At 43.1% G+C, this 26,549-nt stretch overlaps 2 protein-coding genes across 2 annotated transcripts; one reads left to right on the top strand and one right to left on the bottom strand.

Annotated features, from left to right (window-relative positions):
- Nucleotides 1–723: 723 nt before the first annotated feature.
- Nucleotides 724–8,693, bottom strand: nsrp1 (nuclear speckle splicing regulatory protein 1). The gene is made up of 8 exons (XM_079283623.1): nucleotides 8,659–8,693; nucleotides 4,905–4,937; nucleotides 3,922–4,003; nucleotides 3,683–3,739; nucleotides 3,431–3,559; nucleotides 3,062–3,269; nucleotides 2,714–2,816; nucleotides 724–2,607 (listed from the first exon to the last, which is right to left on the bottom strand). Exons 2-8 carry the CDS (start codon nucleotides 4,922–4,924, stop codon nucleotides 1,758–1,760), a joined length of 1,449 nt encoding a protein of 482 aa, XP_079139749.1. The 5' UTR covers nucleotides 4,925–4,937; nucleotides 8,659–8,693; the 3' UTR covers nucleotides 724–1,757.
- On the top strand, nucleotides 7,593–26,549 carry ssh2b (slingshot protein phosphatase 2b). Its single transcript, XM_079283617.1, has 15 exons — nucleotides 7,593–7,680; nucleotides 12,032–12,075; nucleotides 19,136–19,248; nucleotides 19,387–19,451; nucleotides 19,541–19,662; nucleotides 19,779–19,844; nucleotides 19,976–20,041; nucleotides 20,194–20,388; nucleotides 20,470–20,563; nucleotides 20,794–20,922; nucleotides 21,289–21,335; nucleotides 21,517–21,663; nucleotides 21,809–22,009; nucleotides 22,262–23,321; nucleotides 23,738–26,549. The coding sequence occupies exons 1-15, from the start codon at nucleotides 7,618–7,620 to the stop codon at nucleotides 25,040–25,042; spliced, it is 3,717 nt and encodes a 1,238-aa protein (XP_079139743.1). The 5' UTR covers nucleotides 7,593–7,617; the 3' UTR covers nucleotides 25,043–26,549.

Raw genomic sequence — 26,549 nt, 5'->3', positions numbered from 1 at the left:
AATGTGTTATTTGTGGGTTTTTTTTCTTTACAGATGTTTTCAAGGACAAATCATCAAATGGAGTGATCCACATGTCCTGGAGTGAGGCAAGTCTGCTTCTTTCTGCATGTCTGCTACATTCTTCTTTTTCTTTCTCAAGACATCCAACACACTTAAAACGACGTGTCGCAGAAATATTCAATCAACAGCTGAAGTAAAAGTCACACGACTGCCAAATAAAAATACAGATTCTGCTGCATTGGCAATGTAACTATTATTAGTACTAATGTATGTTAAGTATTGCATTACTACTATCAATGACGCCATGTATAAATAACATTTTACTGTTGTAGATGTTTGGTGTGCCTAGTTTTGACACACTTCTATATCTAATCCATAACAAGGATTCAAGGATCATTTCTTGTCATAAAGCGTCACAGGAATGCACAACTAAAGAAAAACTAAACAGTTTTTTTGGTTTCAGCGGTCCAACTTCTCCATGTACAACTCGACCGAAGCCGGCACAGGAGACGCACAAGAGAAGATTACTGCAACCAAATGCTGCTTTTAGATTTTTTAGAATCATCTTCCTGTGCACAGCCTGTAGAGCAGCAACACGTTTCTGTGATCACATTGTGAAATAAACGTTGTTACCGTCTGAATGGTGAATTGAAATCTTAATTCTTGTACACAATTCATCATCAAACTGCAAGTGGTGGCTGAACAAACAGGAAGCAACAGAAGAAACAGAAATGATTTATTAACTCATCACTGGACTACAGGGGAAAAATACAAAAGAATTCACAACAAGTGATCAGAAACATCATCACTGGCTCACACGTCGGCCCACACTTCTGATGAAACAAGATCAAATGTACTTCATACACTCATTCCTATGTGACGTGGGTCTCACATTTAGAAGTTTCTGTTCTCATTTCAACAATAATAAACTCCAAATCCACCAATTGTAGTTCAAAAGAACGATTGTGCGGCTCTGTGTCGTCACTGAAGACCAGCACACTCTGCTGTTTGGATCCGTCCACTGCAGTGAATAAGTGGAGTCAGCACATACAGGATAGTTGGTAATATGGAACACTATGGAACCGGGTAACACCGGACTTATACTGGCAACTGTGGCCCCGTGGAAGAGCAGGGTCGTCCTTCAATCGGCGGCGCGATCCCCGGCTCCGCTAGTCCGTGTCGATGTGTCCTTGGGCAAGACGCTGAACCCCAAAATTGCTCCCGTAGCCTTCGGTTTATGAATGTTGTCAGAGTGTTAGATCGTCCTGGTGGGCAGGTGGTAGCCCCCCCCCCCCCCCCCCTACCATCAGTGTGTGAGTGGTGACATGTGGCGCTAAAAGCTCTTTGAGAGGTCGGAAGACTAGAAAAGCGATATATAAGTGCATTTACCACGACTTTATTTTGAGTTAATTCCACAAACTTTGTTCCAGTAAATACACACTCGAGCACCAAAATAAAGGCTAAAAATAATACCCAACAAAAGCAATACAACACATGATATTTATTCCTGACAGAAGAAAGCTTGCAAAAACTACAGTGCTCAGCTGTTTTAGCAAAATCAGTGAGCCTTGAAATGTTTTGAAAGATTTACATCTTCAGTCACCAGTGGGCTTGGCTGACAGGCAAGGGAAGTCGGAAGGTATTGACAGTAGAAGACACTGACTCAGTGTTGGTTTTTGGTATTTTCATAAGATTTGTTGAAAAACAAAGACGTAAAATAACAGAAGCCGTACCTTCTACACTGTGCTGCACAGCTCTCAGTCCTCCTCCTTCTCTATATAAGTCTTACAGGACGAGCGTGCTATCTGTCTGGCCATGTACCTGTCCCTCGCCGTGCTGACGGTATGATCCGTGCAGCGCTTGGCAAACTTGTTCGCCATTTCCTCCGTATCCTCTTTCTCCTTTGTCTCCTCTGTCTCCTCGCCTTTCTCTTCATCTTTATTTTCCGTGCTCGGTTCTCCGACTGCTTCCTTCTTTTCCGGATCTTTTTCGTCCCCCTTCACTGCCTTCTCATTCTCTGGCTGCTTCTTTCTCTCCTTCTCTTCTTCCTGATCTTTGTCCTTACACTTGTCTTCCTCTTGATTCCTTCTCTTTTCTCTTTCCCCATTCCTGTCCCTCTCCTTCGGGCTCCTCTCCTTCTTCCCATGCCTGTCTTCCCTGTCTGTATCCTTGCCTCTGCTCCTGTCGTCTTCTCTGCCTCTGCTCCTGTCGTCTTCTCTGCCTCTGTCCCTGTCTCTCCTTCCGTCCCTGTTGTCTCGCCTTCCGTCCCTGTCGTCTCTCCTCCCGTCCCTGTCGTCTCTCCTCCCCCCGTGTCGGTCGTCCCTTTCCCTTCCCCTGTTTCGGTCCCTCTCTTGATCTCTGTGCCTCTTCTTTTGTCTCTCTCTCTCCTTCTCTCTCTCCTTCTCCTCTCCGCTCCCTGAGGAAGGTGACCTCTGTCTATATTGCCGTTTTGAGTGTGCAGAGCCTGCCCCGGGCTTGCTAAATTCAGATTTCGGCTCACGCCCCTCCTCGCTGTCGCTGCCTGAGCTTGGAACATTGTCATGGGACGTAGATGAGGGAACGGGTGAAGTCGTCGCCGTGTCTTTTGAAACCTTTGAGTTTTCAGTTCTGTGGAAGCAGAAACAGAGAGATGCACATAAAGAATAGTTTTTAAATAATGTGCGTGTTCTCGTTTCCTTTACGGATGAACAAGTGATGCGAAGCTGTGACTGACTTGTTGGCTGAGGAATCCGGTATCGCCTCCTCTCCTACAGTCTGATTCAGCAGGTGGCGGTAGAAGCCGCTCAGATCTTTTTGTTTCTTCACGTCCAAAGCCGCTAATTAAAACAAAACATTATTCAAAACACATCATTTACATACCTTCGTATGAAGTGGCCTCTTTTCCACAACATGTTTAAGTCCGTCTCTTCAGGTCACGCTTTGTGTGCCCGAAGGAAGGAGATACTTCTCCAAAGACTTTTTACATAACCAGATGTCTTAGATTACAAAGCGTTGCTATGAACAAATACAATTTAAAATATATTCATATGTTCATATCTGGAGTTTAAAGTCTCGGTCTAACCTTCCATCGCTTCCACTCTTTTCTCTCTCTCCAGCTCCTCCTTCTGCTCCTGCAGTTTGAGCTTGTAGGCGGACGTAACGTAAGCGTCTTTATCTGCAAACTGCTCTCCTTCTGCCTCTCTCTCCTTCTGGATCTTCCTCTCATCCCTGCGTTCTTGTTCTTTCTTTCGGTCCTCGACCGCTCTCATTAATTGGTGGATGTACTTTGGCTGGAACAAAAAAAAGACGCACCAGTAGGATGTCAGAACTCAATATCGGCAGCACAACGTGCTTTAGTGCACGCTGGACAGTCTCTCTCTCTCTAACCATCACTTTGAGATGCTGGTGTGGACGACTGCAGCCATACAGGTGTTTAACATAACGAGATTACCTTTTTGTCAGCGCCTCCCAGCATTTTTTTGTTGGTCTCAAGTCTCTGCTTTTGAATGTCATCGTACACACCATCGTAGTCATACACAGTGCTGTCCTGTTCCAGGGCCTTGTGCATCTCCAAACGGGTCTTTAGAACGAGAGCGAGAGAGACCAGAGAAATGTAAATCACAGAGGTGTGACTGTAAAAAGTAAACGAGTGTATCGCTACATGGACTGAAATCACATTAGGTCCTTTGATTCTTCCTCTCACCTGCTTCATCATCTTCTTTTTGACAGCCTCTTTCTGCAGAGTCTCCCCAACTGTGGCCTGAGGAACAAAACATGTTCAGTATATTTTGTATCAGTATATTTTAATTATCATTTATTTTACAGAATTATTTTTAGTTTCCATAATAGGGGAAATACATTAAATTCCAATGCAGTGATTGGTGAATGACAAGAGACAACTTATTTTTGTCCTGCTTGTAACAAATCCAGAAGTTTACTCACCTCATCGTCCGAGTCATCCTCGAACACCGAGTGTTTCTGCAGGCTCTGCACTCCTTTCTTCTGTGACAAGATCAGCCCGTACCTGGACAATAAGGAAACAAGGCCTCGTGAACCAGGTCATACCAAAACCATCTGTACTTCACATGCGAGTCGGAGTTCATTGAGAAAAGGTGTATCTCTGCTGGGGGGGAAGCAAAGGCTTCGCATCTGACAAAAACTAAAGCATTTGAATGACCAGCAAATGGCCTTAAAGTGGGTGACTTGTACTTTATTTTGGGGATGACTATCTGCATAGTGAGAGTTACAGATTTGGTCTCCAGGATTTAGAAACAAAAAAACGCATATGCTGTTGTCAATAAAGTTTATCTTAGAATTAGACAACACAACTCGTAAAGAGCGAACTATATATTTTCCATTTTCCAGTGGCAAGGGCAGCGATATTTATAGTTTGTTAAATGTTTTATGAGACAGTTGACTTTCTGTAAACAATAGGTTAATGCAGTGCGTTGTGCACCAGAGAAAGAGAAACACAAAACGCCTAAAACCGATACGAAATCTACCAAATGAGGTAACGTTAACTGAATGACTAACTTTAGCTGTGACACAGTCCCTGACAGGTTGTCTTTGGTGAGGTAAAAAAACTAAGAAATTGAAGGGCAAGTTTATATGTAAATGTCAGGTATGAAAAGGTGCAAATCCAAAGCTGCGTGCAAAAAAGGACCATATTTGTGTAGGTTTACTGACGTAGCTGGTTTAATCGCGAGGTTAGCATAACGTCAGCTAACGTCAGTTAGCGTTAGCTGCAGGAGCAGCAGAGGGAGAACCACCGTTTTCACAGACAATCCTGAGCCGTAACAATACGGCTGATATTACATACTAAACTCTTTGAAATGACTATAACTACAACCCCGACCAAGTTAAACAGTCGTCTTTAAATGTGTATCACACGGTATCGTAGGTGCGTTAGCTTTTCTACAACTTACTGTTTAGTAGGGGCCGCCATCTTGCTCTGCTGACTATGAACGAGAACAACAGATTCGACACAATATTTTATTAAACCAAATATGCTCTATAACTCTCTCTCTGAGTAAAATCATGAATGACAAGTTCTGCTATGTACACGACAGACATGTATGTTTTTGGACTGCGGTCAAATCAGCAGATACTCGGATCTCCGTGGTCAACCCAGCAGACACTCAAATTTGAGTGCGCCTATAGGCTGACATTCACGGTAAACGCATTCAAACGGATCGGGAGCAAGTGAGGACTTTGCAAAGTTAGCGGAAAGATGAACGTGAGACAACATCCGGTTGTCAAAATAAGATGTAAAAGGATAACAGAATTTATCTGGACACAAATGCTTTTAATTTAAAACTGTTAAAAGATAGGCCCAATGATTATTTTGATAATCCTAGGCACCATTTATCACTGGGATTTTATTGATTTAGTCTCCTACAGAGTCTGCATTTTATCAAGTTAAAATGCAGACACTAAACAGGCCAACATTAAACATCTAGTCTCAATTCGGCTTACTCCGAGTGTAATCATCCAAAGCTCATTTTACAACCCATTGAATGGGGTCCTAACCTTCAGGTTGGGAACCAGTCTTATACTTTATACAACCACAATGACTACATAAAAGCTTATAACAGATAAGTAGAGTAGATAAGTATTTTATATAATGTTCCTGCAACCATACATAATATAGCTGCAAAGTGCTACACTAAAAATACAGAAAATACTGCGATGAAAGTGAGTCTGCTGTTCTTACTCGAGAGGAAACAAAGACATGACAGTCTGTGGCTACTATCTGTCTTAGAGCAAAGAAATTGCTCTCATTTCACGTTATTCGCTGATTTTATATGATGTTATGTTACTTTCGATGATGTCAGCTGGTCTGTTCTTTGTCTTAAATCAGATCAGAGACTAGTGGCTCACCTGTGATTGAAGCTGCAGCTTTGAATTCCCAGTGCCTCCTCGGAGTGACTCTAAATCAAAACACCATTATCTCTGTCTCCATCGCATCTCTGGCCTCACTGCTAATCCCTCTGGTACAAACAAAATGACCAAAGCTGCCTGATGGATGGAAGAGTGGATGGACAGATGTAATGGTCGTAAAATGAACTACGGGGCATGTAGATAAATGGATTGGTAGGACAGGAGGATGGATGGAGTTATGGAAAGAAACTACACATGGTAAAGTTAGCGTGAAAATTGAACAAATACCTTTTTTAACTGAGAGGCCCATTCTTGCTGATGAAAGACAAGCTAATACAGTTCATTATTCATGATTGTTGGATATTGTTTTTGCCTGGCTCCAGACCTTTGAATCTCACAATGACACATACTTCAAATACTTTTTCTTACGTTAGAGTACCACAGGTTAACTCTCTTAAACCAATCCATGAATACACTCTATGGATATTGTACAGTAAACCAACATATTTTTTATTTCATGCTTAGAATTTACACATTGACTGTAGAGGTTGATTTAGGGATAACATGTAGTTATGTTACTCAACCTGAAGTTTGAATCGATTTTAAGAAAATTACAGAAGAGCTGACTTGACATAAGTTACAGTGACTTGAGATTGAATTCACACTTAAGGTAGTATGTATGCATTAAATTGATAGTTTGCATAATATCAGGCGGTAAATAAGTGTAATGCATGCACATACATATCATATTATGGTATTTTTTAAAGGGGACCTCAACCAACTGTACACATCCAGATCAGTTTACTCATCATGAGGATTACTATTCAGCCTGTAAAAACAGTTGTATCGTGTTTTTCTTTGCTCTGTGCTTTTCAAAGTCTTCAAAAATGTCATTAGGATTATGTTGATTTGGATTTATGTCTGACTTTGGACTGAGGATTTACCAGGCGTGGAGGGTGTCATGCTTTTTCTGTTTTTGCATCTGAGCAAAATTGCTAAAACTTAAATTTACATATATCTAAAAGGTATATTATGTTAATGTTTTTTATGAATAAATAACTCTAAGAAGCAGATCCTCGTTTTGATATCGAAATCGTGTGACCAGCTAAGCTACTCGAAGTTGACGTGACAGTTTAGAGGAAGTATAACAGGCGGAAGTGAGGAACCAGTGATCAGGAATCACAACAAAAGTAGCCCAGTTGAGCAGAAACCAGCCAAATCTGGCAAAACTGAAGGGTACTATTAAAAGTGGGTGGGCAGAATTAATTAAGGGAGTAAAGGTCAGGATATTTCGGCCTCTGCTGCATCGATTTTGACCAATATTTTAAAATATTTAGCGTCTCTCAAATCCCCCAACTTTATGGAGAGTACACCTTTGAAATATACCTTATCTGAAAGTAATTGTTGTTGGTTGATTGCAATGGAGGTCGATATTTACTCATCTTTCACCATAATTCACCACTAAACCACCAGCAGCTGCATCAGGCTTTTTGTTTGACTGAGAGACACTACTCTGGCTTCTTTGTTTACGTCCAGCACACATAGGGTTAATCGAGACTGACAAGCCATGGACAGTTGCGCATGCGCAGGTGGCGCCAACTGAGGAAAGAGCCGGGGAGTAGTCAAATAGTCTACGGTCAGTCAGTCAGAGAGAAGGAGCGAGCTAAACGAGAGTAGACCAACAACCCGGGTCGCAAATACATTATGCTCGTCTCGCCGCTTTCGCTTCATCTCTGGTGTCCGCTTCCCGGTCGCTGAATGGCGCTGGTTACCGTGCAGCGCTCACCGACCCCCAGCACCAGCTCCAGCCCCTGCGTTTCGGTGAGCGTCGCCTTTATTTAACCCTCCTCCGCTACCGCTGACACCACTACCAAACACAGATGTCTTTAGCTGTCGAAGGTGTTTTTTAGGCTCGATTTCCGCTGTCTTTTCGTCGGCTGCCGACTATCATAAGTAGCTACATCAGGTCAAAATCGTATATCCATCTTTCAGTTGTTTGGTTCTGTTATTTAGATAGCTATGCCTTGTCTGAATAAAATAATACAAATATCATGTAATTCGGTCAAGGCGTTACAAAGTTATTCCACTTTGAAGATGGTAGAAACGTGTGGATTAATGAATAAATTTCCATGTATCTGTATTATAGACAATGGCACCGTAATGTGGAGGATTATCACAAATTTGGCAAACAAAATGTAACCATTTGCTCTGAATTATACTTGCAGCCATGAAATTTGGATCTTGGCACAAACAAAAGCCGATCTTCAAGATGACAGTGACAAATTTTATTTTTATGAATGTGTTTGCTCTGTTATCTATGAATCGATTCCCAATAGGTATAAGGCATATATTTCACGGCTAGGAGAATTTAATTTGGTTCTATATCTTTTTTATTGAGTTTGATCAACTTGAAATGTGATCCAGAGATAGCCAAGTTAAAAAAGGCCGTATCTGGTTTAATTTGACTTCCCAACCCTGCTGGAGCACACATGGACTCGTCCGCCATGTCTCACACTGAGCGCGTGACGTCACAGAAAGGGGTTATGGCTTTAATGGCATCGCCCAAGGCAGCCGGCGTTTGCGGCGGGAAGGGTGGGTCAGAAAAACATTCATTTACAGCCGATTAATCAATTTATAGGGATTTCTGTTACTTACCAACAGATTCTATGTACTTTTTGCTACAAGATACAGTGAAATCGATTTTCTGAAAGTGATGATAGACGCATGATTTTGCTAACTGAAAGCTCAAAACTGAAAGTCAACAAACTTCTCGTGTACTTAGAAATCTCGTTGACCCACCTGCATGGAGCTGCGATCGTCTGCTTCAATCGTGACTACTCTCGGCTGTTCCAAATAAGGTTCGGTAACAACCGTAAATGGTTTTGTGTAAGTCGCGTCATTGAAACTCTGTGCCGTGCAGCGAGGCGGCGGTGGAACCCCCGTTACTCGCCTTCTCGGGCTAGTTCGTCACAATGTATGCGAGCAATGAATACAGATGTTTTGATATTATTAATCTACATTTTATAACCTTTCCATAGATACAAACCGTTTTGTTCTAGCCCGAAAAATAAATTCACAGCAGCAGAGTTACCGCGCCAGGTCTTGTGTACGCTGATATTCTACACGGATCCACTCTGGATCTGATGTCCCTATCATAAGTGCCTTGCCTTTGTACTCCTGCGCATGCGTGACATATAGCGCTCATCATTATCAGTATTGTTACTCGCTGCTAAATTAACCTGCTCGGGAATGGGTTTTTTTTTGACTGCAGTTTGACAAGGCAGTGCATTTAGTAACGTTAGCTCGCTAAGAAAGCACAGCCTTCTGTTAGTGTTTCTATTCGACTGTTGACATGGTTCCCGTGTGCACATTTCCGCCAGTTCAAAGGTCCGAGTGGCCTTTAACGTCATCTACTAACGCTACCGTCCAATAAAGGAGAAGATGCCGACGTTCATTGATCGGCTGGTGGAGTTAACAGCAAATTATACTGCTAGCTAATTAGCGTAAATGGAGTTTTAGTTTAGCTATCTAGCAAGAAATATATATGTCATGCACTTCCGCTCGTAATAAGCGCCTGTCGACCTGCATAAATGCGGGTATTTACTGTTGTCTGTTGTCTCTCTCAGTCTGTCTCCTCCCCAGACTATCAGTCCTTTTTGGCACGTTTTCTCTGCCTCTCTCTCCCTGTCTATGTGTGTGTGTGTGGGTGTGTGTGTGCGCGCGCGCGCGTGTGTGTCCTTTCAAAGCAGAGTAGCAGGTGTTTTTTCGGTTCTCTTTGCTGGTCTTGTTTCTACAGAAGAAATCTCACCAGACAGACAATCAGGAAGTAACACTCTCTGTTTCCCATTCAAGCCGTGTTCTCTTGTCTGTTTCACACAACTTTACACACTTTCTGTGTCGGTTCTGCTGCGTGTGTTGTTGACGTGTCTGCGCCAGTCCTTATGTTCTTCAGAGTGATTCAGTCATAGTGACATTATGTGAGAAATTATCTGCTTCACTTCCCATAGCTGGTTAACTAGACAGCGTTACTGTTCGTAACTTCTATATGGGTATCTTACCAGTAAGACATAGACCAGAAGAGTGGCCGATATGGATTAAAACCAGTATTAAGGTCTTATGTATAATTGTATATTGTGACATTGATGTAGGTGCATTTGGAATGAGCTCACCAGACTGCAGTGTCTGTTTTTGAATGAAATACGTGACAAATCAAGTAAAGAAATCCAATAAAAGTCTAATGTTGTCGTTAAGCAGTCTTCCTCATTGATTTCCAAGTTCCCAAAACACCCAAGAGATAGCTTCCATGGAATAAAAACTTTAATTTCTGATGACTTTATCTTTCTTAACAGTGTGTATTAGCATATTATTGCCCAACCCTACAGTAAAACCAGAACCATTTTGTCTGTTTCCTTGCTAGTTGGACTCAGAAGATTAAAATAACTGTGTTCAAATGTACTTTCTACACCCCCACTGTCACAAAAACTGCAGTCAAGTAATTTTTTTTGAACCAAGAATGTCGGTCAATAAAAAGCATTTTCTTGTGGAAATATGCTTTCAAGTTGCAACCCGCACACACATACAGTGATAACGCATCGCACAGACATGTCTGGTTTCCGGTGTATTGCTGTCATGTGATGTGTGCGTGTGCGTGTGCGTGTGTGAGGTCTCTCTGAGATGCAAACTAGCTGTTTTTCCTTGAACCATATGTTAAACCTGTTCAGCCTCACTGGTGTGTGTCTGCTTAATAATAAGGGTGTTTGTAGAAAACACATGCGGTGTACTACACATTTTGCCTTGTGGGGGGGGGGGGGGCTTTACTAGTTTTAACCCGGTGATTCTAGATGCTGTGACTTGTGACTCCCAGTGCAGCACAGACTTGTCTCCTGTTGTGAAGGTCCCGGCCCAGCGTTCATTCAGGCAACACATTTCCATACGATTTGGTAAAATCCTCGCACATTTTCATATATGTAAAATCTCAGTGTGTTTTGCCAGCTAAACAAAGTTTGGCTGATGTAGGACACAACTGCTAAAACCCTTTCCCATCTAGTGAACTGAAATAAAAACTAAAATATAAACTCCACTGTGATGTAGTGTTGCCTCACATAATGATGTACAATCAAGTGAAATCTTTTGTACACATTGTCTCCAGAGTCACATACTTTATGAGGTGTTCAACAATCCACAAGATCTGTTTTAAGTATCTCGTGTGCTATTGAGTCAGAGAGCCCTCAATGGAAACCTGCTTTGAATAATGTGGCTGAGAGTGCTTCTGCAACACAGTCACACGATCCGGCAGTACATTCTGGTAGACCCAGTCCTACTTTGCTTCAACAATAACTGCGTGAAAACGTGACCATTCTATACCATGTTACACTCATACTGGAAATGAAATTGACCAGCAGCTCTGCAAGTGCAAGTTTTTGTCTGTGCTCATCAACCTGTGATCCACTTCTTTCTTTTATTAAGCTGCTAATGTTTTTGTAATGTTGTAAACAAGATAAGACTCGGGCCGTGCAAGATAAGTGCCAGGTGTTAATCTGCCACGAATCCTTCGCCCGCTCAGTTAGCAAAGTTACATATTTCACAGTGTGATTTGGATTTGTCTCTTATTCTCTCTTCCTCACTTGTTTTTATAGGTGAATATGTTATTCTCTGACCGGCCACACCTTAAAAACAGGCTGAGGTCACTTTCCTGGAGAGTAAACAGATTGAGGCAGAACTCTTCTTTCCCTCCCGTCTCTCTGCGCTGTTCGAGCTCTTTGCTCGGACCGTACACTGAATATTGTGTTGGATGCTACTTGCACTTTTAATGTGTTTGTCTGTATTTGTGCTTGCTAGTATGTAAATACACACCTAACCTATTTGCTGCTATTTTAAAATAAGTTGTAAGAGGAATGTTTGCACGTTGCTGATAAGAGCGTGTGTGTTGTGTTATGTAAATAGAGTGCCACACAAGGAAGTGATCTTTATTAATCCTAAAAACTAATTGAAAACTAAAGTTTCTCAATAAAATGGAAAAGACTGAGATTTTATAATTATGCAATTATTATAATGAGTCAACATCCAAATGACAATATGTTGATTTTAATGTTGCGTCTCTATCACCAAGCTCAGTTGTTGAAAGTCAAATATTGTGCTATACTGATACATTTATGTCATTTTCTCTCTTTAGGAGTCCGGTAGCGGGGAGGATGACCGCCGCTCTCAGCCGAGGAGGTAAGACACGTCTCTTATGTCACCTCAGTGCAAAAAAAACAACCTTTTTCCAGTTTCCCCACAAAAAGGATGTGCAGTGAGATTTGTTATAAACCAGGAGTTTGGATAACGGTGACGTTGTGCTGGCCGAGTGGTTAATAACACAATGAGCGTCTGCTGAAGTGTCTGAACACAGAGGACCTGTTATGTTGCTACCTCTGACCTGGACCAAAGGCGGAGGAAATAGACTTTACGTGAAGAAGCACTTGATGATGAATCACCAAATGTGTCTGACCCTGCAGAACTTCCTTCCCGTACTGATACAGTGAGCTGCTGCGCTATTGTGGTCTTACAATCGGCTTCTGTCCCTCGTTGCCTCTGGCATTGTACTGAAGTCGGAATCTGGTTCATCCTGTTTCACTCAAACACATTTGCAACTGTTTTTTTAGTCAATCAGCAATTTCCTTCAACTGCCCTACGGCGTTTATTTGTTCGAGACACACATGATACCCGTGAACTTAAGTTTCAGTGACACTCTTCCAGCTTTGTTTTGTTTGGTCCTTTTAATAACAGATGGAATCTTGCAATCCTCTAGCGTTTTAAGATGATTAGTTTGCTAGCTGTCCAATAGAGGGCAGTGGGCTCCATGTGAGTCAGGTCTGTGTATGTGGGTCAAGGGATCCAGGGGCAGATCGGTAGCCCCTCCCAAAGTCAGAGCGCCTCTGTGTCTGTCTGGTCATTGGAGCTCTCTGCCATCATACTGAGAGGGCTTTCTGTATTTGTGCAGCTGGGAGTGAAATCTATATGCACACAGTGAGGCTGTGTGTTTGCACACAGATAGGTATGGGAGCACATGTCATTTATGGTATTTTGTCAACTAATATTGTTTTTAAATTTCTTGTTTTGAAGTTCTTGGACTATTTGACCATTGATGCTGCCCTTTCATACAGACGTACACATTTAGCTGAATGTATTGTTTTCAATCATGGACTGTAAAACCAGGGGTCCTTTATGGAACATACAATGCCACGACATTTCTACTTGTACATGCCATTAAATGTTTCAAATGAAGAAATACCAATTTATGAATTAGGGCTGGGCGGTATGGCCAAAAATGCATATCACGGTATTTTGTAAGATTCTGGCGGTTTCACGGTATATCACGGTATTTCCCCCCCCCTGCGTTAAAGCATTAATTAATTAACGCCAAAAAGAACCGGCAGGCCAAACGGCCAGTGAGCAGTGAACAGCTGTTTGTGTGGCGTGTCTTCCTTTCCGTCACTTCCTGTTTCCTTCACCTACATTCCCCTGGGTCCTAAGCCCCTCCAAGTACAGCTTCTTATCACCCTCTATGTGATACCCTCTTGTGTCGTGGTGTTTTTCCCTGTTAAAGAGCATTAGTTGTGGGTTGTTAATTGTTGTTATAACCATGACTAGGGTTCCCTCTCAATACAGTTAAGACAACTCGCTCCGACTGTGGCGCTCACAGTGGTATTATATATATATATATATATATATATATATTATATTATATATATATATTATAACGATATATTTTGCTGCCTGTTGAAGAGCGACAGAAGTTGTTTCGGCTGCGTATGACTGTATATGAAAAATTCATCTCGTACGGGAAATTAAAACCGGTATACCGGTTGAACCGGTATACCGCCCAGCCCTAATATGAATATCAAGTTAGGAGCTGGGCCTTGTCTTGACTTCAGGATAGCGGTGTTATACCGGGCTGCAGAGGCCAGGAGATATTGGAATTAGTTTGACATCTGAATGGTGGAGTGTTGTTATAGTTGTTAAACGTCGTTAAGATCGGTTCATTTACATTAATGTGCTGCAAGTAATTTGTATTGCTCTGGGTAGTGGCTCACTCCTTCTCTCTTTTGACTTTCATTTCAGTTTTTGTTCCTCAAGATTATTACGCTATTTCTATTAGTTAACGGTTAGTCGAGGGCCAGCTGTAGTGTATTCACATGGTCTGAGGTGTTTTGGCAAAGAGACAAAAAAAAGAGACAAAAGAAATCAGCTGCTGCAGAGCTCATCTTTGACACGGGGAGTAACATTCATTCAGACTGTAATGAGGCTTTGGTGATGCAGTGTGTTTGTCTGCGTAAGCCAGACTGCAGCGCTGCTGATTAAAGTCAGTGACATCAGCTAAAGCACCAACGTCAGTGATGGAAGTACAGAGAGGAAATCAGGGCGGGAGAGAGGAATTTATTATGACGCGGCTTATTTCTTGTCCTTTTTATAATCCACATTGTTTCAGATGCAATAATAGTGCAATCATTAATCATTCCCATGTGCCTTACCGTTTAGTTTGTGTGCCTCTAGTCCCCCCCCAAAAAAATATTTTCACTAATTTTGATGTGATCTAATGTATGTTTTCTGGCAGATTGATTCGACTGTAAATAATCTGATAATACAAGACTCAACTGCTTATAGGAGAGATGCTAATCAATCGTGTGTGTGTATTGAAGCAATGTTGTGTACTGTATTATATATGTGATGTTGTAATCACTAAGGTGACTGTCTGTTTGTATACATGGCGACACGAGAGTAACAGAAGAGTGTTCGGTGTCCGCCTGCATGTACGTTACAACCACACAAGCCTTCACTGCTTGTCATTGGACGGTGTACATTTCAGCAGTCAAATAAAAGAACAGTAAATTGGAATTTGAGAGATGGGTCCAACACCACAAACATAAGCATGTAGGTTGTTAAGAGTCCATGGATGGGATTGGAGAACAGGACTATGACCAGGACTGTTCCTAGCTAGACGCTTACAACAGATATGTCCTTAATGGATAAGACCAATGAAAGAAAGAGGATAAAGAGATGGAAGGGATTAGTGGGGGTCAATGTGCAAAGGAAGGAAGTCAGTCAGAGGAGGAAACTCATGACAAGTAAAGGAAGGCCGAGCACAGAGAGTTGAACAGGAAGCGGCGGTGTTGATTGGGTAACAGTCAGATTAAGCAGCATATCTCAGTCATCGATGAGTATCTCATGAGATTAAGTTTAATTCGTGTATCTTTAGCCGTGATTACGCCTACACTGAGCTCTTGACCTTCTGCTGCATATTTGTTGTCTCCTTTAATGATGGTATTGTTACAACATTTAGGATACATACTTTGGTATGTTGAGACAGTTGAGGGTCTGTAACATCATGGAGTAAATCAGGTCCCCTGATGTCGCTTCCTTTTGATTTCTCAATTATTTTTCCATTGCTGCTGTTGTTGTTCTGTTGCTGGAAGCAACAGCACATTTAGGTGTCAGGTGTCTCCTACCCTGGTGAGATGTTTCCATAAAGGCTACAGACCAAGAGTAGGTTACACAACTTCGCCACAATGTGTGGTCAGTGTGTGGCCTAAACTCTCCAGAGGATGCCCCTGTGTTTGTGGGGAGTAATTAATGCTACTTGCTACCAAGTTACTTGGTTTCTGATGCTGCTGTAGTCATGAGAAGATACAAAATTGTCAGTTATTGACAAAAATGACACTCCTATACTAAGAAGACCCTAGAGAGACAGACAATGTCTTGATAGGAAAAAGCATGTGATGTTGTGTAGTTGTTCACCAAACTGAACTCCATCCGATGATGTAAATCACTGCCTGCTGGTAGAGGGAGGAGGGGCTGCCTTTTCTCAGGATTTGCCAAATTTTCAGAAACGTGGCAGACTAAACTAAACAGTTGGCCAATACATACAGACAGCTTTTGCTTTTATCTTGTGGAGCCGAGGTTTGCGTTGGACTTATACTTTATGAAAGTAATGAAATAATAACGCGAAGGCTCTGTTGACGGCAACAACCGATCCACATTTCACAATAAAATCCCTGGACACACTGTAACACTGCTTACTAGAGGGAACTTAAAGTCATTCACGATGAGGCAACTCAACAAAATAGCGTACACTTGTTTAACAGTTGGCTGCCAGCTGTGCTTGTGGATCAGAGACTGAGCAGATCAAAATATTGCATTTCTACATATTTAAAGCAGGTTCATGCTTGTTGAACAGGTGTATTAAAGTAATGGCTTTTTACTCATGAAGGTTTCATTACACTTACTTACAGTAACGAGCATAGTTGTCGTCAACTCTCTTCACTGTCTCCACAAGTAGCCTCTGAGATGTCTGCTGTTCTTTTGTATTTGCTGGGCGATACAAAAACCATCAGTTAATGTATAATGATGCTTTTTAAGGGGCATTCATATATGACCACCAAGTCCCCTGTTCAATCCTGAACAGGGTCAATTCAACTCGATGTGGCTTTATTGGCATGAACGTTTTCACAAAAGAATGTTGCAAAAGCATCAAAATATAAAGGTACACAACAATATAATTTCAATCTCTCTTGCGGTAACATTTTCTCTAAAGTGGGCTACATCAAGGAACAGTTGGGACTCAAGTTGCAAGGAATGAATTAATGAATTGCAGTAGAATCTTGAGTCTATTGTCATGTCTTATTACATTTTGTCACATGAACAGATTCAATGATTGCCAGTCAAATTATTCCTTTTTATTCGTTTTATTTTCAACATAATCGATTTTAGTTTTTTCTTGCCTAAAAGCTGTTTCTGTTCGTCATGTTTTCGTCAATGACTGTCGTACTTTTCTCTGTTTTCACTGTGGCACTAATAATCCCCGATACATCGACAGACTGCTGTTCTCACCGATTGGACCATGAGTGTGTCTTCCCCTCCCGCTGGAGTTTTATTTTTTTACTGCAGCCTGCTGCAGACATAACGGTATCACACTGAGCAGATGTAGAGACACCTGTCCTGCTACGACATGTGCTATCATGTCAATATTTTTGCCGCTTCTGAATTTTACAATACTTTATCGTGTTTATCGGATATTTCCCTAAATCCTGAATGTCTATTAAAAGCAAAATATCAAAGTGGGACTTCACCAGAGCTTCTGCGTTTTCACTATTAAGTGCGGAGTGACGTCCTCCACTACAGCGCGCTTCTGTGCGATCTGCCCTCGCCACCAGAGCAGCCATGCCTCCCGGTGTTGTGACCGCACCACGGAGCTCATCAGCCGGATGCTTCTGCGCGTGCAGCGGGGTTAAGATGAGACCTTATTTCACCGGAAACTCCGTGATCTCTCAGGGGGAAATTTATCAGCTGTGAGTTTAAACTGTACCCAGAGACGCAGGCTCTCTGTGTACAGATAATGAATTGCACTCTTGAGGCTATTGTATTATCATTCGTGAGATGCCCAATGAAGCCAGCTGAAGCTTACTTAAACAGTCTCCTTGTATTCCGTCCTGACACAGTCTCTATGGGCACGGTTCATATTCTCAATTACCGTGCTTTACAATATTTGGTTCCAGTGATATGCAATGACAAAGGCATGTGGTTTTCCCCCCATGATGACTTAAAGGGAAGGATGTGGCTGCACATCAGCAGCAGAGTCGGTGGCTGCAGGAAGAGGTTTCCTTCCCTTTGCGCCATGTGAATGTCTGCCAGATGGCGTACTCTCATCTGCTCATATGCATTTTTTGGATGTGAGTAAAATGCATCTTGAGGGGCCACAGCAGGAAAGGCACACTGTGTACAGATTGTTCATGCATCAGAGGATGTGATTGATATGCCAGCCGAGTGTCTCTCGAGAATGAACCCTGGCATTTACTTTCTGTTTGTGTGAGTTTGATCAACCGAGTCAAGCCATAGTTTAGTGGTATAAGACGGCTGTCTAGTACCACTGTGTGTGGATTTACACTTGGTGACAGAGCGCAAACTCAATTGTCAGCCTCTGTCCTGAAAGGCTTTTTGCACGTGAAAATGTAAAAGTATCTCTGAGAGACAATTATGCTTACTAGCATGCTATGTGCCTCAGATCCAGTTCTCTGTGATTTTTCTTTCTTTTTTCACAAATGGTAGAACCTTTTTTTAATGTGAGTAATATGTGGGCTGTGACTGTGTTCAGAAAAAATTGTAACATCCAATATGTAGATGTCACAAATACATAACTAACTAAATGTTTCTAACTTTTAAAGCTGCTGTTCTGAAGTCACGGATTGCCTAATTATCACTTTCTTAATTACTGCTGCCCTTCTCCCCCTCTGTCTTCACAGCAGACGCTGACATAATAGGACTTCCTGTTTCTTATCGTCCTTCCTTGGCCTATATTTATCGTTGGCCATCAGTATGTATGGACAGTGTTAGTGGTGCATTCACTCCATTGTTTCATAACACAATGATGTCAGCTTAATACACTTAATAACACTTTGTCGAACATTGGATGTATCGTTGTTTGCTATGATTTCAGCTGTGATTTAAAAAAGAAATGAAAGGTTTGCATCGGTTAGTTTTAGACCGTTTCAATGATTCTTTTGTTTAGAGAGCAGAAGCTCAGCCAGAAATGCCGATTTCATGCCGGGTATATTTGTTTAGTTGTGTGCCGTAAAGTACTAAAGGCTCAGATACAGCCAGTTTGTAATTGCCTGTAGAGCACAAAGATAACAACTGCAGGTATGTCTGCTGGTTCATGTGAAAAATGAGCTTGATAGTTAAATGGGTGACCAGTTTGTTAGTTTTTTTTCACTGTGACTCAGTGTCTTAGTGTGTTGTACCTCCTGACATTTATGAACATGTTCAGTTAAGCCAGCTGCAGTGTGTAGTAAACTACTCGGTGAAGTGTCTTCAACTCATGAAGGCACTTTATTTCTCCCATTGTTGTCGTGTATGTATTGTGTTTTCTAAGAAAAGAAAAGATTAAATCACTATTATTGAAAAACATTTAACCTTCAGACAAAAGGTCACTCAATATTCAGCAGATGTTTTCATAATGAGGAACAAAAGCTTCTTTAAGTTTGGGAATAAAGGGACGTCATCCCAACAACACCAGCACTGCTGATTATATTTCTGTCGATGAACTGACCAATTAATCCACTCATTCTTTCAGTTCTTCAAACTATACATTTGCAAACTCATCTCTTCTTCAGCTGGAGCCAATAGTGTTTGATTGTTGGGTAAACTTACCTGTAAAAATAACAAAGTCATTTCCAGGATGAGTCTTATTACTATGTATGGGTGTCTTTCACTGATTTGTTTTTCCTCTCTGTCTGTCCAGCATCAGTGAAAGTTTCCTGACCGTTAAAGGAGCTGCTCTCTTCTTACCTCGAGGAAATGGCTCCTCTCCCTCGTCTGTCTCTCGCTTCTCACAGCTGCGAAGCAAACATGCAGGTGAGCGAAAAAGGTCTTACTCAAGAACAGTCGACTGTTGATAATGCTGTTGGTTAAATAAAAAGCAGCTGTTATTTACGCATAGCTGCAGATTTAGACTCTGATCAAAGATGTGTTTTATTACTCATATCTTACCAGGAGACATCCAGCAGCATCTACAAACCATGTTCACTCTCCTCAGACCAGAGGACAATATCAAACTGGTGGGTACACACTGCAGCGCGGCCACAACATTCAGTCGTAAGGTTGCCAATCAGCTGCTAAGGCATCAGCTGTGTTTTTCCTGCTGCAGGCGGTTCGTTTGGAGAGCGTACACACTCCGATCACTCGCTACATGGTGGTGGTCTCAACCAACGGTCGCCAAGATACGGAGGAGAGCGTGGTGCTGGGAATGGATTTCAGTCCTGTAGATAGGTGAGACAGAAACATACACAAAAAAAAAAAAGTGTGTATATATGTGTGTGTGTGTGTGTCTGCCTGTTTGATACTCTGCATAAAGTAGTAACATGGAGTTTTTTTTCTCCTCCCAGCTCCTGTTCTGTAGGGATGGTTTTGCCCTTATGGAGCGACACATTGATACACCTGGACGGAGATGGGTAAGAAAATATCCAGCATGTTTTAAATCACAGAGCGAACACGCACTGAACACCAGGATGCTAAGATGGCTGACTGTGTCTTTCTATTTGTTCTCCTCTGGTGTTCCCCTCCCCTCTCTTCTTGCTCCCAGGGGTTTCAGTGTGTCAACTGATAACACAGTGCATGTATTCAAGCCTGTTTCTGTGCAGGCCATGTGGTGAGTCACACTGGATTAATCACTCTGTAGAAACCGATATCCATATCTGCCATTTTATTGTTTGCAAGCGCTCATCTCAGTCTCTAAAGCGTGTACCTGGCATTTACTTGACTCTCCCCTTCATCTCCCGTCTCTCAACGTCTTACTCGCAGGTCGGCCCTCCAGTCGCTCCATAAAGCATGCGACGTGGCTCGTTGTCACAACTACTTCCCAGGCAGCTTGTTCCTCACCTGGGTCTGCTACTATCAAAGCAGGGTCTGCTCCGACCAGGTGCGCATCAACGAGTGGAACGCCATGCAGGACGTGCAGTCGCACCGCGCCGATTCGCCCGTGCTCTTCTCTGATGCGTAAGTATCGAGATCATGTGGAATGTGTTTTTCGCTTTTTATTTCCTCCCTTGAGTTAGAAATGATTTATTGTTTGTGCAGACCTACAGAGAGAGAGCTGACAGAGCGTCGGATCAAAACCAGTCTGAGGGAGATTATGATGCAGAAAGATCTTGAGAATGTCACCTGCAAAGAGGTGAGCCAGTGCTCCAGATGTTGGATTTGAAGATGCTTCAAACGGATGCAGCCATCACTGACAGAGTTATTGCAACAAATTGGGTCCCTCTCAAAAAGGTTTTTTTTTTTTTTAAAGGGACATTGTTATTTTAGTCACCAGTATTTATCTTAAAATAAAATGTAATATCTTCGTTTTAGGTTTAGATTTTCTGTTTTATTAATTTATCGGTGTTTGTCTGCGTTCCTCAGATTCGAACAGAGCTGGAAATGCACATGACGTGCAACCTGCGAGAGTTCAAGGAGTTCATTGACAATGAGATGATTATCATTCTGGGCCAGATGGACAGTCCTACGGAGATCTTTGATCACGTCTTCTTGGTAGGTGACCTCAAAACACCTCTAGAGTACCACTGGCAACAGTGATGTCTCATTACATTGAAGTCCACGTGATGAAAAAGTCCCAGAAAAGCTGGATCACCAATCAATTTGATAAGAACACTTAAGTATTGAAAGTCTCTCAGTTATTTTTAAATTTAAAATGTATGCACAGGGTTAATCCGTGTGTGGGGAACTTGGCAAAATATGAGTGTCTTTCGGAATTCAAATTTCGAGGAACTTGAGGTTCCTGTTTGGTTTGGAGTGCACATTGGATGTCTGGCATGCTTTGCAACAGGATTTAAGTATTATGAAAAACATCACTGGGAGGCTCTGAACTAGTCTGAATATTGCTTTTGTTTCCTAAAGGGATCTGAGTGGAATGCATCCAATTTGGAGGAGTTGCAGAAGAGCGGGTAAGGGGGACAAAAACAACAACACAAGCTGTACTGAAGTCAATAAAGACAAAGTATTATATGATAAGACCCGAGCAATCATTTTGTTAGAATTAGATTAAATCTCTGTTTTCTTAACAGGCTGCATGTACAATAATCTCTCTCACCTTCTTCTGATCTTTCCTCTCATGGTCTCACTCAGGGTCCAGTACATCCTGAATGTAACAAGGGAGATAGATAATTTCTTCCCCGGTGTGTTTGAGTACCACAACATCCGTGTTTACGATGAGGAGGCCACCGACCTGCTTGCTTATTGGAATGACACCTACAAGTTTATATCTAGAGCCAAGTGAGTTTCTGAAGGCTGCACGTTCTCGTTTTCGTCTCAGATCTGCTCATCTCGTGAGAGCAGTGTCTATTCACGTCAAAAAAAAAACTGCCTTACAGAACTGTTGACACTGATTGATGTGATTGATTCTTCAAATCTACTCCAGGAAAGCCGGAGGCAAGTGCCTGGTGCACTGTAAAATGGGCGTAAGCCGCTCTGCAGCCACAGTGATTGCATACGCCATGAAGGAGCACGGCTGGGATCTGAAAAAAGCCTTTGATTACGTCAAGGAGCGTCGAGCTGTGACCAAACCTAACCCCTCTTTCATGAGACAGCTGGAGGAGTATCAGGGCATACTGCTGGCCAGGTACCCACACAAACACACACACAAGCATATTTAATGTGAATTTGAGGGTGTAGCTGATGCATGTACAGCAGGATTTTGATCTTCTGTTAAGAAAAATGTTGTTTTATTTGTGACACATTTAGCACTATAACCTTATAAAATGACATTAAAAGCATGTATGTGCACGTTTATATGCTTTCATTAAGAGGATAGTAGTTATGTGAAAAGATTATAAGTTTTTTTTCTTTCATGTTTCTTCCCACCCTCCTACAGCAAGCAGAGGCACAACAAACTGTGGCGTTCTCACTCCGACAGCGACCTGTCTGAACACCACGAGCCACTGTCTAAATCTCACGGCCAACCGCACAGCCTGGGTCGCTCCGACCCCCATAACCAGGCCAGCAGCGCGCCTGGTCCCTCCGTGAAAGAACTGCTGGATTCACTGGGAACTTCGGCCATCACTGGCAAAGCTACGCACTCCGCCAGCCAGCCTGATACCGGCATCCACTCAAATCAGTTCAGCTCGTCGTCCTTTGCGGGCGTGGCAGCTCGATCAGGCGACGCTAAAGCTCGAAACCCTGAAGCCCCTTCTCATCCTGCTGAAGTCCGACTCAGCCAGTTGGACTCCCCTTGTCCCGAGTCCACAGCTGGCTCTGTGTCTCTGTTATCTCTTCCACTCTCCAACGGCTTATGTGACTCTGAGGAGCAGCCCTCCTCCCTTCCTCTCCCCCAGCCGAGGGCCGCCGCCGCCGCCGTGGTGCCTGAACCTAAAAAGACGGACGTGGCGACTGTTGCACAAAGTGTTTTGGTGGACCAGCCTCACCTGCCTCCATCCTGTCACCACCTCCCCCTCTCCCCTGCTCCATCCCCAACTCCAGTCTGCATGGATGAGTTTATCAAACCGCAAGCGTTGTCCTGCCCTCTACCTCTGATGAAACCGACGCTAGTGTCGTCTGCTGAGCCCTTGACAACACAAACACCGAGCACACAACAGGCTGGACCCCAGTGTTTGTCTGCACCAGTGCCTGTCAACAAAAACGACTGTGACGACATGTGTGGCTCGTCTGTGGACGGTTTACCAGCACATTCTCCCTCCACTAGTGATTTTACGAGCTACCCCAGTGCCACTCCACACGACAACGAGGTGTCGTTCGGCCACAGCCCCGATCACATTAACTTTTTCAGTGCCAGAGAAAAGTTCAAGGAAATGAGTCAAGATGGTAAAAGTCACTGTGCTGCAGTGCCGCAGTCGCCGCAGCTGAAGACTTGTGGCAAGGAACAACAACCACTGCCTCAGGAGGTCTCCATTGAGGAGGAGGAGGAGAAAACAAAGGTAAGGTTACTGCGTGTAGCAAAACTTTCCAGAACTACTGCACAGTTGCATTGTTCTCTAAACTTTGGGAGACATAGATTTTCATCAGCGCGTCCCTCAGGTGTCACTTTGGGTGTTTGGAGTTAAGTGTGTGGATGTTTAAATCTTTTTTCATGCCTACACTTGTGTAAGATGCACATTGTAATATAGATTATCCAAATAATTCTTAGATCAAATTTGAATTTTGGCGACATTTGGAAGTGTATTGAGCTCACAGCAAGTAAATTTGTTCTCAAATGAGTGTCTTGTTCGCTTGCTTGTGTTTGCTTTAGTCCAAGGCGCCATCTATTGGTGTAACATCAGAATCCATTTTACTTGAATGTTTTTTTTTTTAACATTCAAATGATCTTATTATATTGTCTCTCTTGTCTTTGTAGGAAATGACCGTCCCTGTGCAGGTCACAGGACTGAAGCCTTCCGTGCACACACAGGGCGCCCAGGACCAGGAAGTGAGCAAGTTCAGGCAGGAAATTGATGATGGAGATGTTTTATCACAGAAGGAAGCCGAGAATGTTAAAGAGGAAGTGAAAAACAAAGAAGAAGAGGAGGAGGAGGAGGAGGCTCCTGCTCGTCTGTGCAGCGATTGGACGAGGGGGTCCGTGCGGCGCGTCACGCGACAGCTGGAGCAAAGAATGAAACAGGAGCATGAGACTCCGTCATCTTCCTTATCTCCTCCGTCTCTTTCCGGCAGCTCCTCCTGCTCTCAGCGGCGCCCAACCAGCGTCCATGCTGCAACAACGGCGAATCCACAGAACGCATCAGTTGGCCCGCAAGTGTCAGAAGTTAGCGCTGTGCAGGAGGAGGACGGTGGTAATACGTTTGGACCAGTAAAAAGGGGGAGTGGTGGTGTAGCTGATGTGGGTGCACTAGGAAATAATGACAAAAGCACAAAAGGACACAAACTCAAGCCTGCTGATATTCGATTGCTCTCTACCTCTTCTCCTTTCCACCGCTCGGCCCAGTCTCCCTTTGCCTCTGTGAACTTCCTGTGTTTGGAGGGCGTGACAGAGTTTGAGTCAGGCACAGACTGGGACTGCTCCACAGAGGGACCTCATAGTGACATCATCATGAGGGAGACATGGGAGACTCTGTGCGAGCTGGGTGCCTTCCTGCAGCAGGTGAGCATGGACGGAGCCTGTAGGGGAAGGTGTGCGGGCCAGGTTTCTGGCCTCAGTGCTGGAACCGCTCAGATTCGAGGTAGCGGTTTCCAGAAGAGGGTCAGAGAGGTGGAAGCGAGGATTCGCCAGGCTGGACTGACTCCTCCATCCCTGATGAAGCGCTCCGCCTCTCTGGCCAAACTGGGCTGTCTGGAGCTGCTCGCCAAGGACCTGAGTGAGTGGGAGCTCAGCCGCTCCTCTGTAGCTCCGTCCTCGGCAGAACCTCTGATCCACACAGCTAGCGACGAGTCCAAGAAGCAACGGGTCCACAACTCTTCTTCCTCAGCCGGCCAGCAGCCGGAAGTCCTCGGGACGGGTGTGAAGAGGCTTTCTGAAGCTGGAGAAACCTCACCAGGAGCCTCTCCACGATCCAGTCCACAAACGGGAGAACTCCCGAACTCTGAACAACAATCTCGGCATATGTCTGGGCTCACACTTATGGCAACAAGGCAGCAATATGGAAGGACTCACCCCCTGCGGCAGCTTACGAATAAAACTGCTAGTACCCTTTACCACACCATGTAACCCTCACCGTGTGTGTGTGTGAGAGAGAAGAGGGATCATGCACACCTGTGAGAATTGGAAATCAAGTGCATAATGTTGGAATCATTCAGCAAAACAAACCAATGCCTCTTGCCTTAAAGAATATGTCTCTGTACATGTTTTCCTCTCTGTGAAGTCCGAGATATGAGATGCTTTCCATTGCAGGAACAGTGACAAGGCTATGAAGGCTCCAGTCAATTGAAAATAAACATTGGCAGAAGCGCTGAGTAGTTTGAAACACTTTCAGAAGAAGTCATTCAAAAAGCAGCAAAAACTATCAAAAGTGAATAACTTGTTACAAATGTTAACATGCCTGAGCCTGCACATATTCTCTTCACGTCATCGCTGGTTTCTCCATCATGAACTTGATATTTACTTGTTGTTTGTTCGTGGAATAGTTCGACCTGGTGTTAGGTGGAATGTAGCCTCTGTTTTCCTCTTCTTTTGCGGCCAATGTCGCTTCTTCAATATTTGCCGGTTGTGCTGGATTGCTGCCAAGAAAATCATACAGCTGGTACAATTTCACAGGTAAATGAATCCACCAAACATTCAAACACACTTCTCAAACCTGCAGATTTGGTTCAAAATTGCAAAAATGTAAAGAGAAACTTTGATTACTTGGGAGAAATACCATACTGGCGAATAATTCCAATTAAAGTTACCTCTGCTGTCTGGAGACCGGTTTTTAAACGTGGGTTATTATGCGAACAGCAGCTCATCCAAACATACACAGAGTCGAACCACAGACGCAACAGATTTGTGTTTTACCCGAAAGGAAGATGTATGCAGAGCGGGAAAAATCTACTGAAAATAGCGGCAGGATTCTTTTTGAAACACGATGCAAAGAGAAGAGGCATGCTGAGTTTTTTATTTTATTTTATTTTTTATTTTTTTTTGTTTTGACTTCTCAATACCTCAGTAAGTGTGACTCAAATCTGACCTGTGTAAACGTCAGGATTTCTGGAATGTCTCAAGTCAGAAATAATTTCAACTTCACAGCTTGATGAACTGAAGTAAACCAACTCGTCTCTCATGTCCTCTCAAACGAGACATGTTATGTATGCGTTGCTGTGTGGGAGGAAGGGTAGGTTAGGGGATTGGCCGTCGAAGGCACCGTGTATATTTGTGAGTTTTCAGCTGTTTTCTTTGGGATGTAAAGGTCTATATCGTGAGTGTTTACCTTTTTAGGAACTGTACATGTTTGTGTATCTGGTTCGTCAGTGTGTGACTGTGTAGCACAACATTACTATGTAACTTTTATTTTTATTTTTGATAATCGTTATCTATTTTGTACAACTTTTAGGAGTGTGCCTGTGACTGGCAAGTGAAGCTTCTCGGCAGTCTATCAGAGATGTCTGTACAGGGAGGCCTGTCATACATGCACTTTACTCCCGTTTTCTTTTTAATGTGGCTTTTTTTAATGTATGGTTGCTACTTTTGGGGAGCATGCTTAGGTAGTAGCAGCTGTTGGGTTTGCGTGTGTATTGTC

The sequence above is a fragment of the Melanostigma gelatinosum genome, assembly GCF_949748355.1.
Source record: "Melanostigma gelatinosum genome assembly, chromosome: 14".
Classification (NCBI taxonomy): domain Eukaryota; kingdom Metazoa; phylum Chordata; class Actinopteri; order Perciformes; family Zoarcidae; genus Melanostigma; species Melanostigma gelatinosum.
The sequence above is the reverse complement of the archived record's forward strand: the minus strand, read 5'-3'. Positions and strand labels throughout refer to the sequence as shown.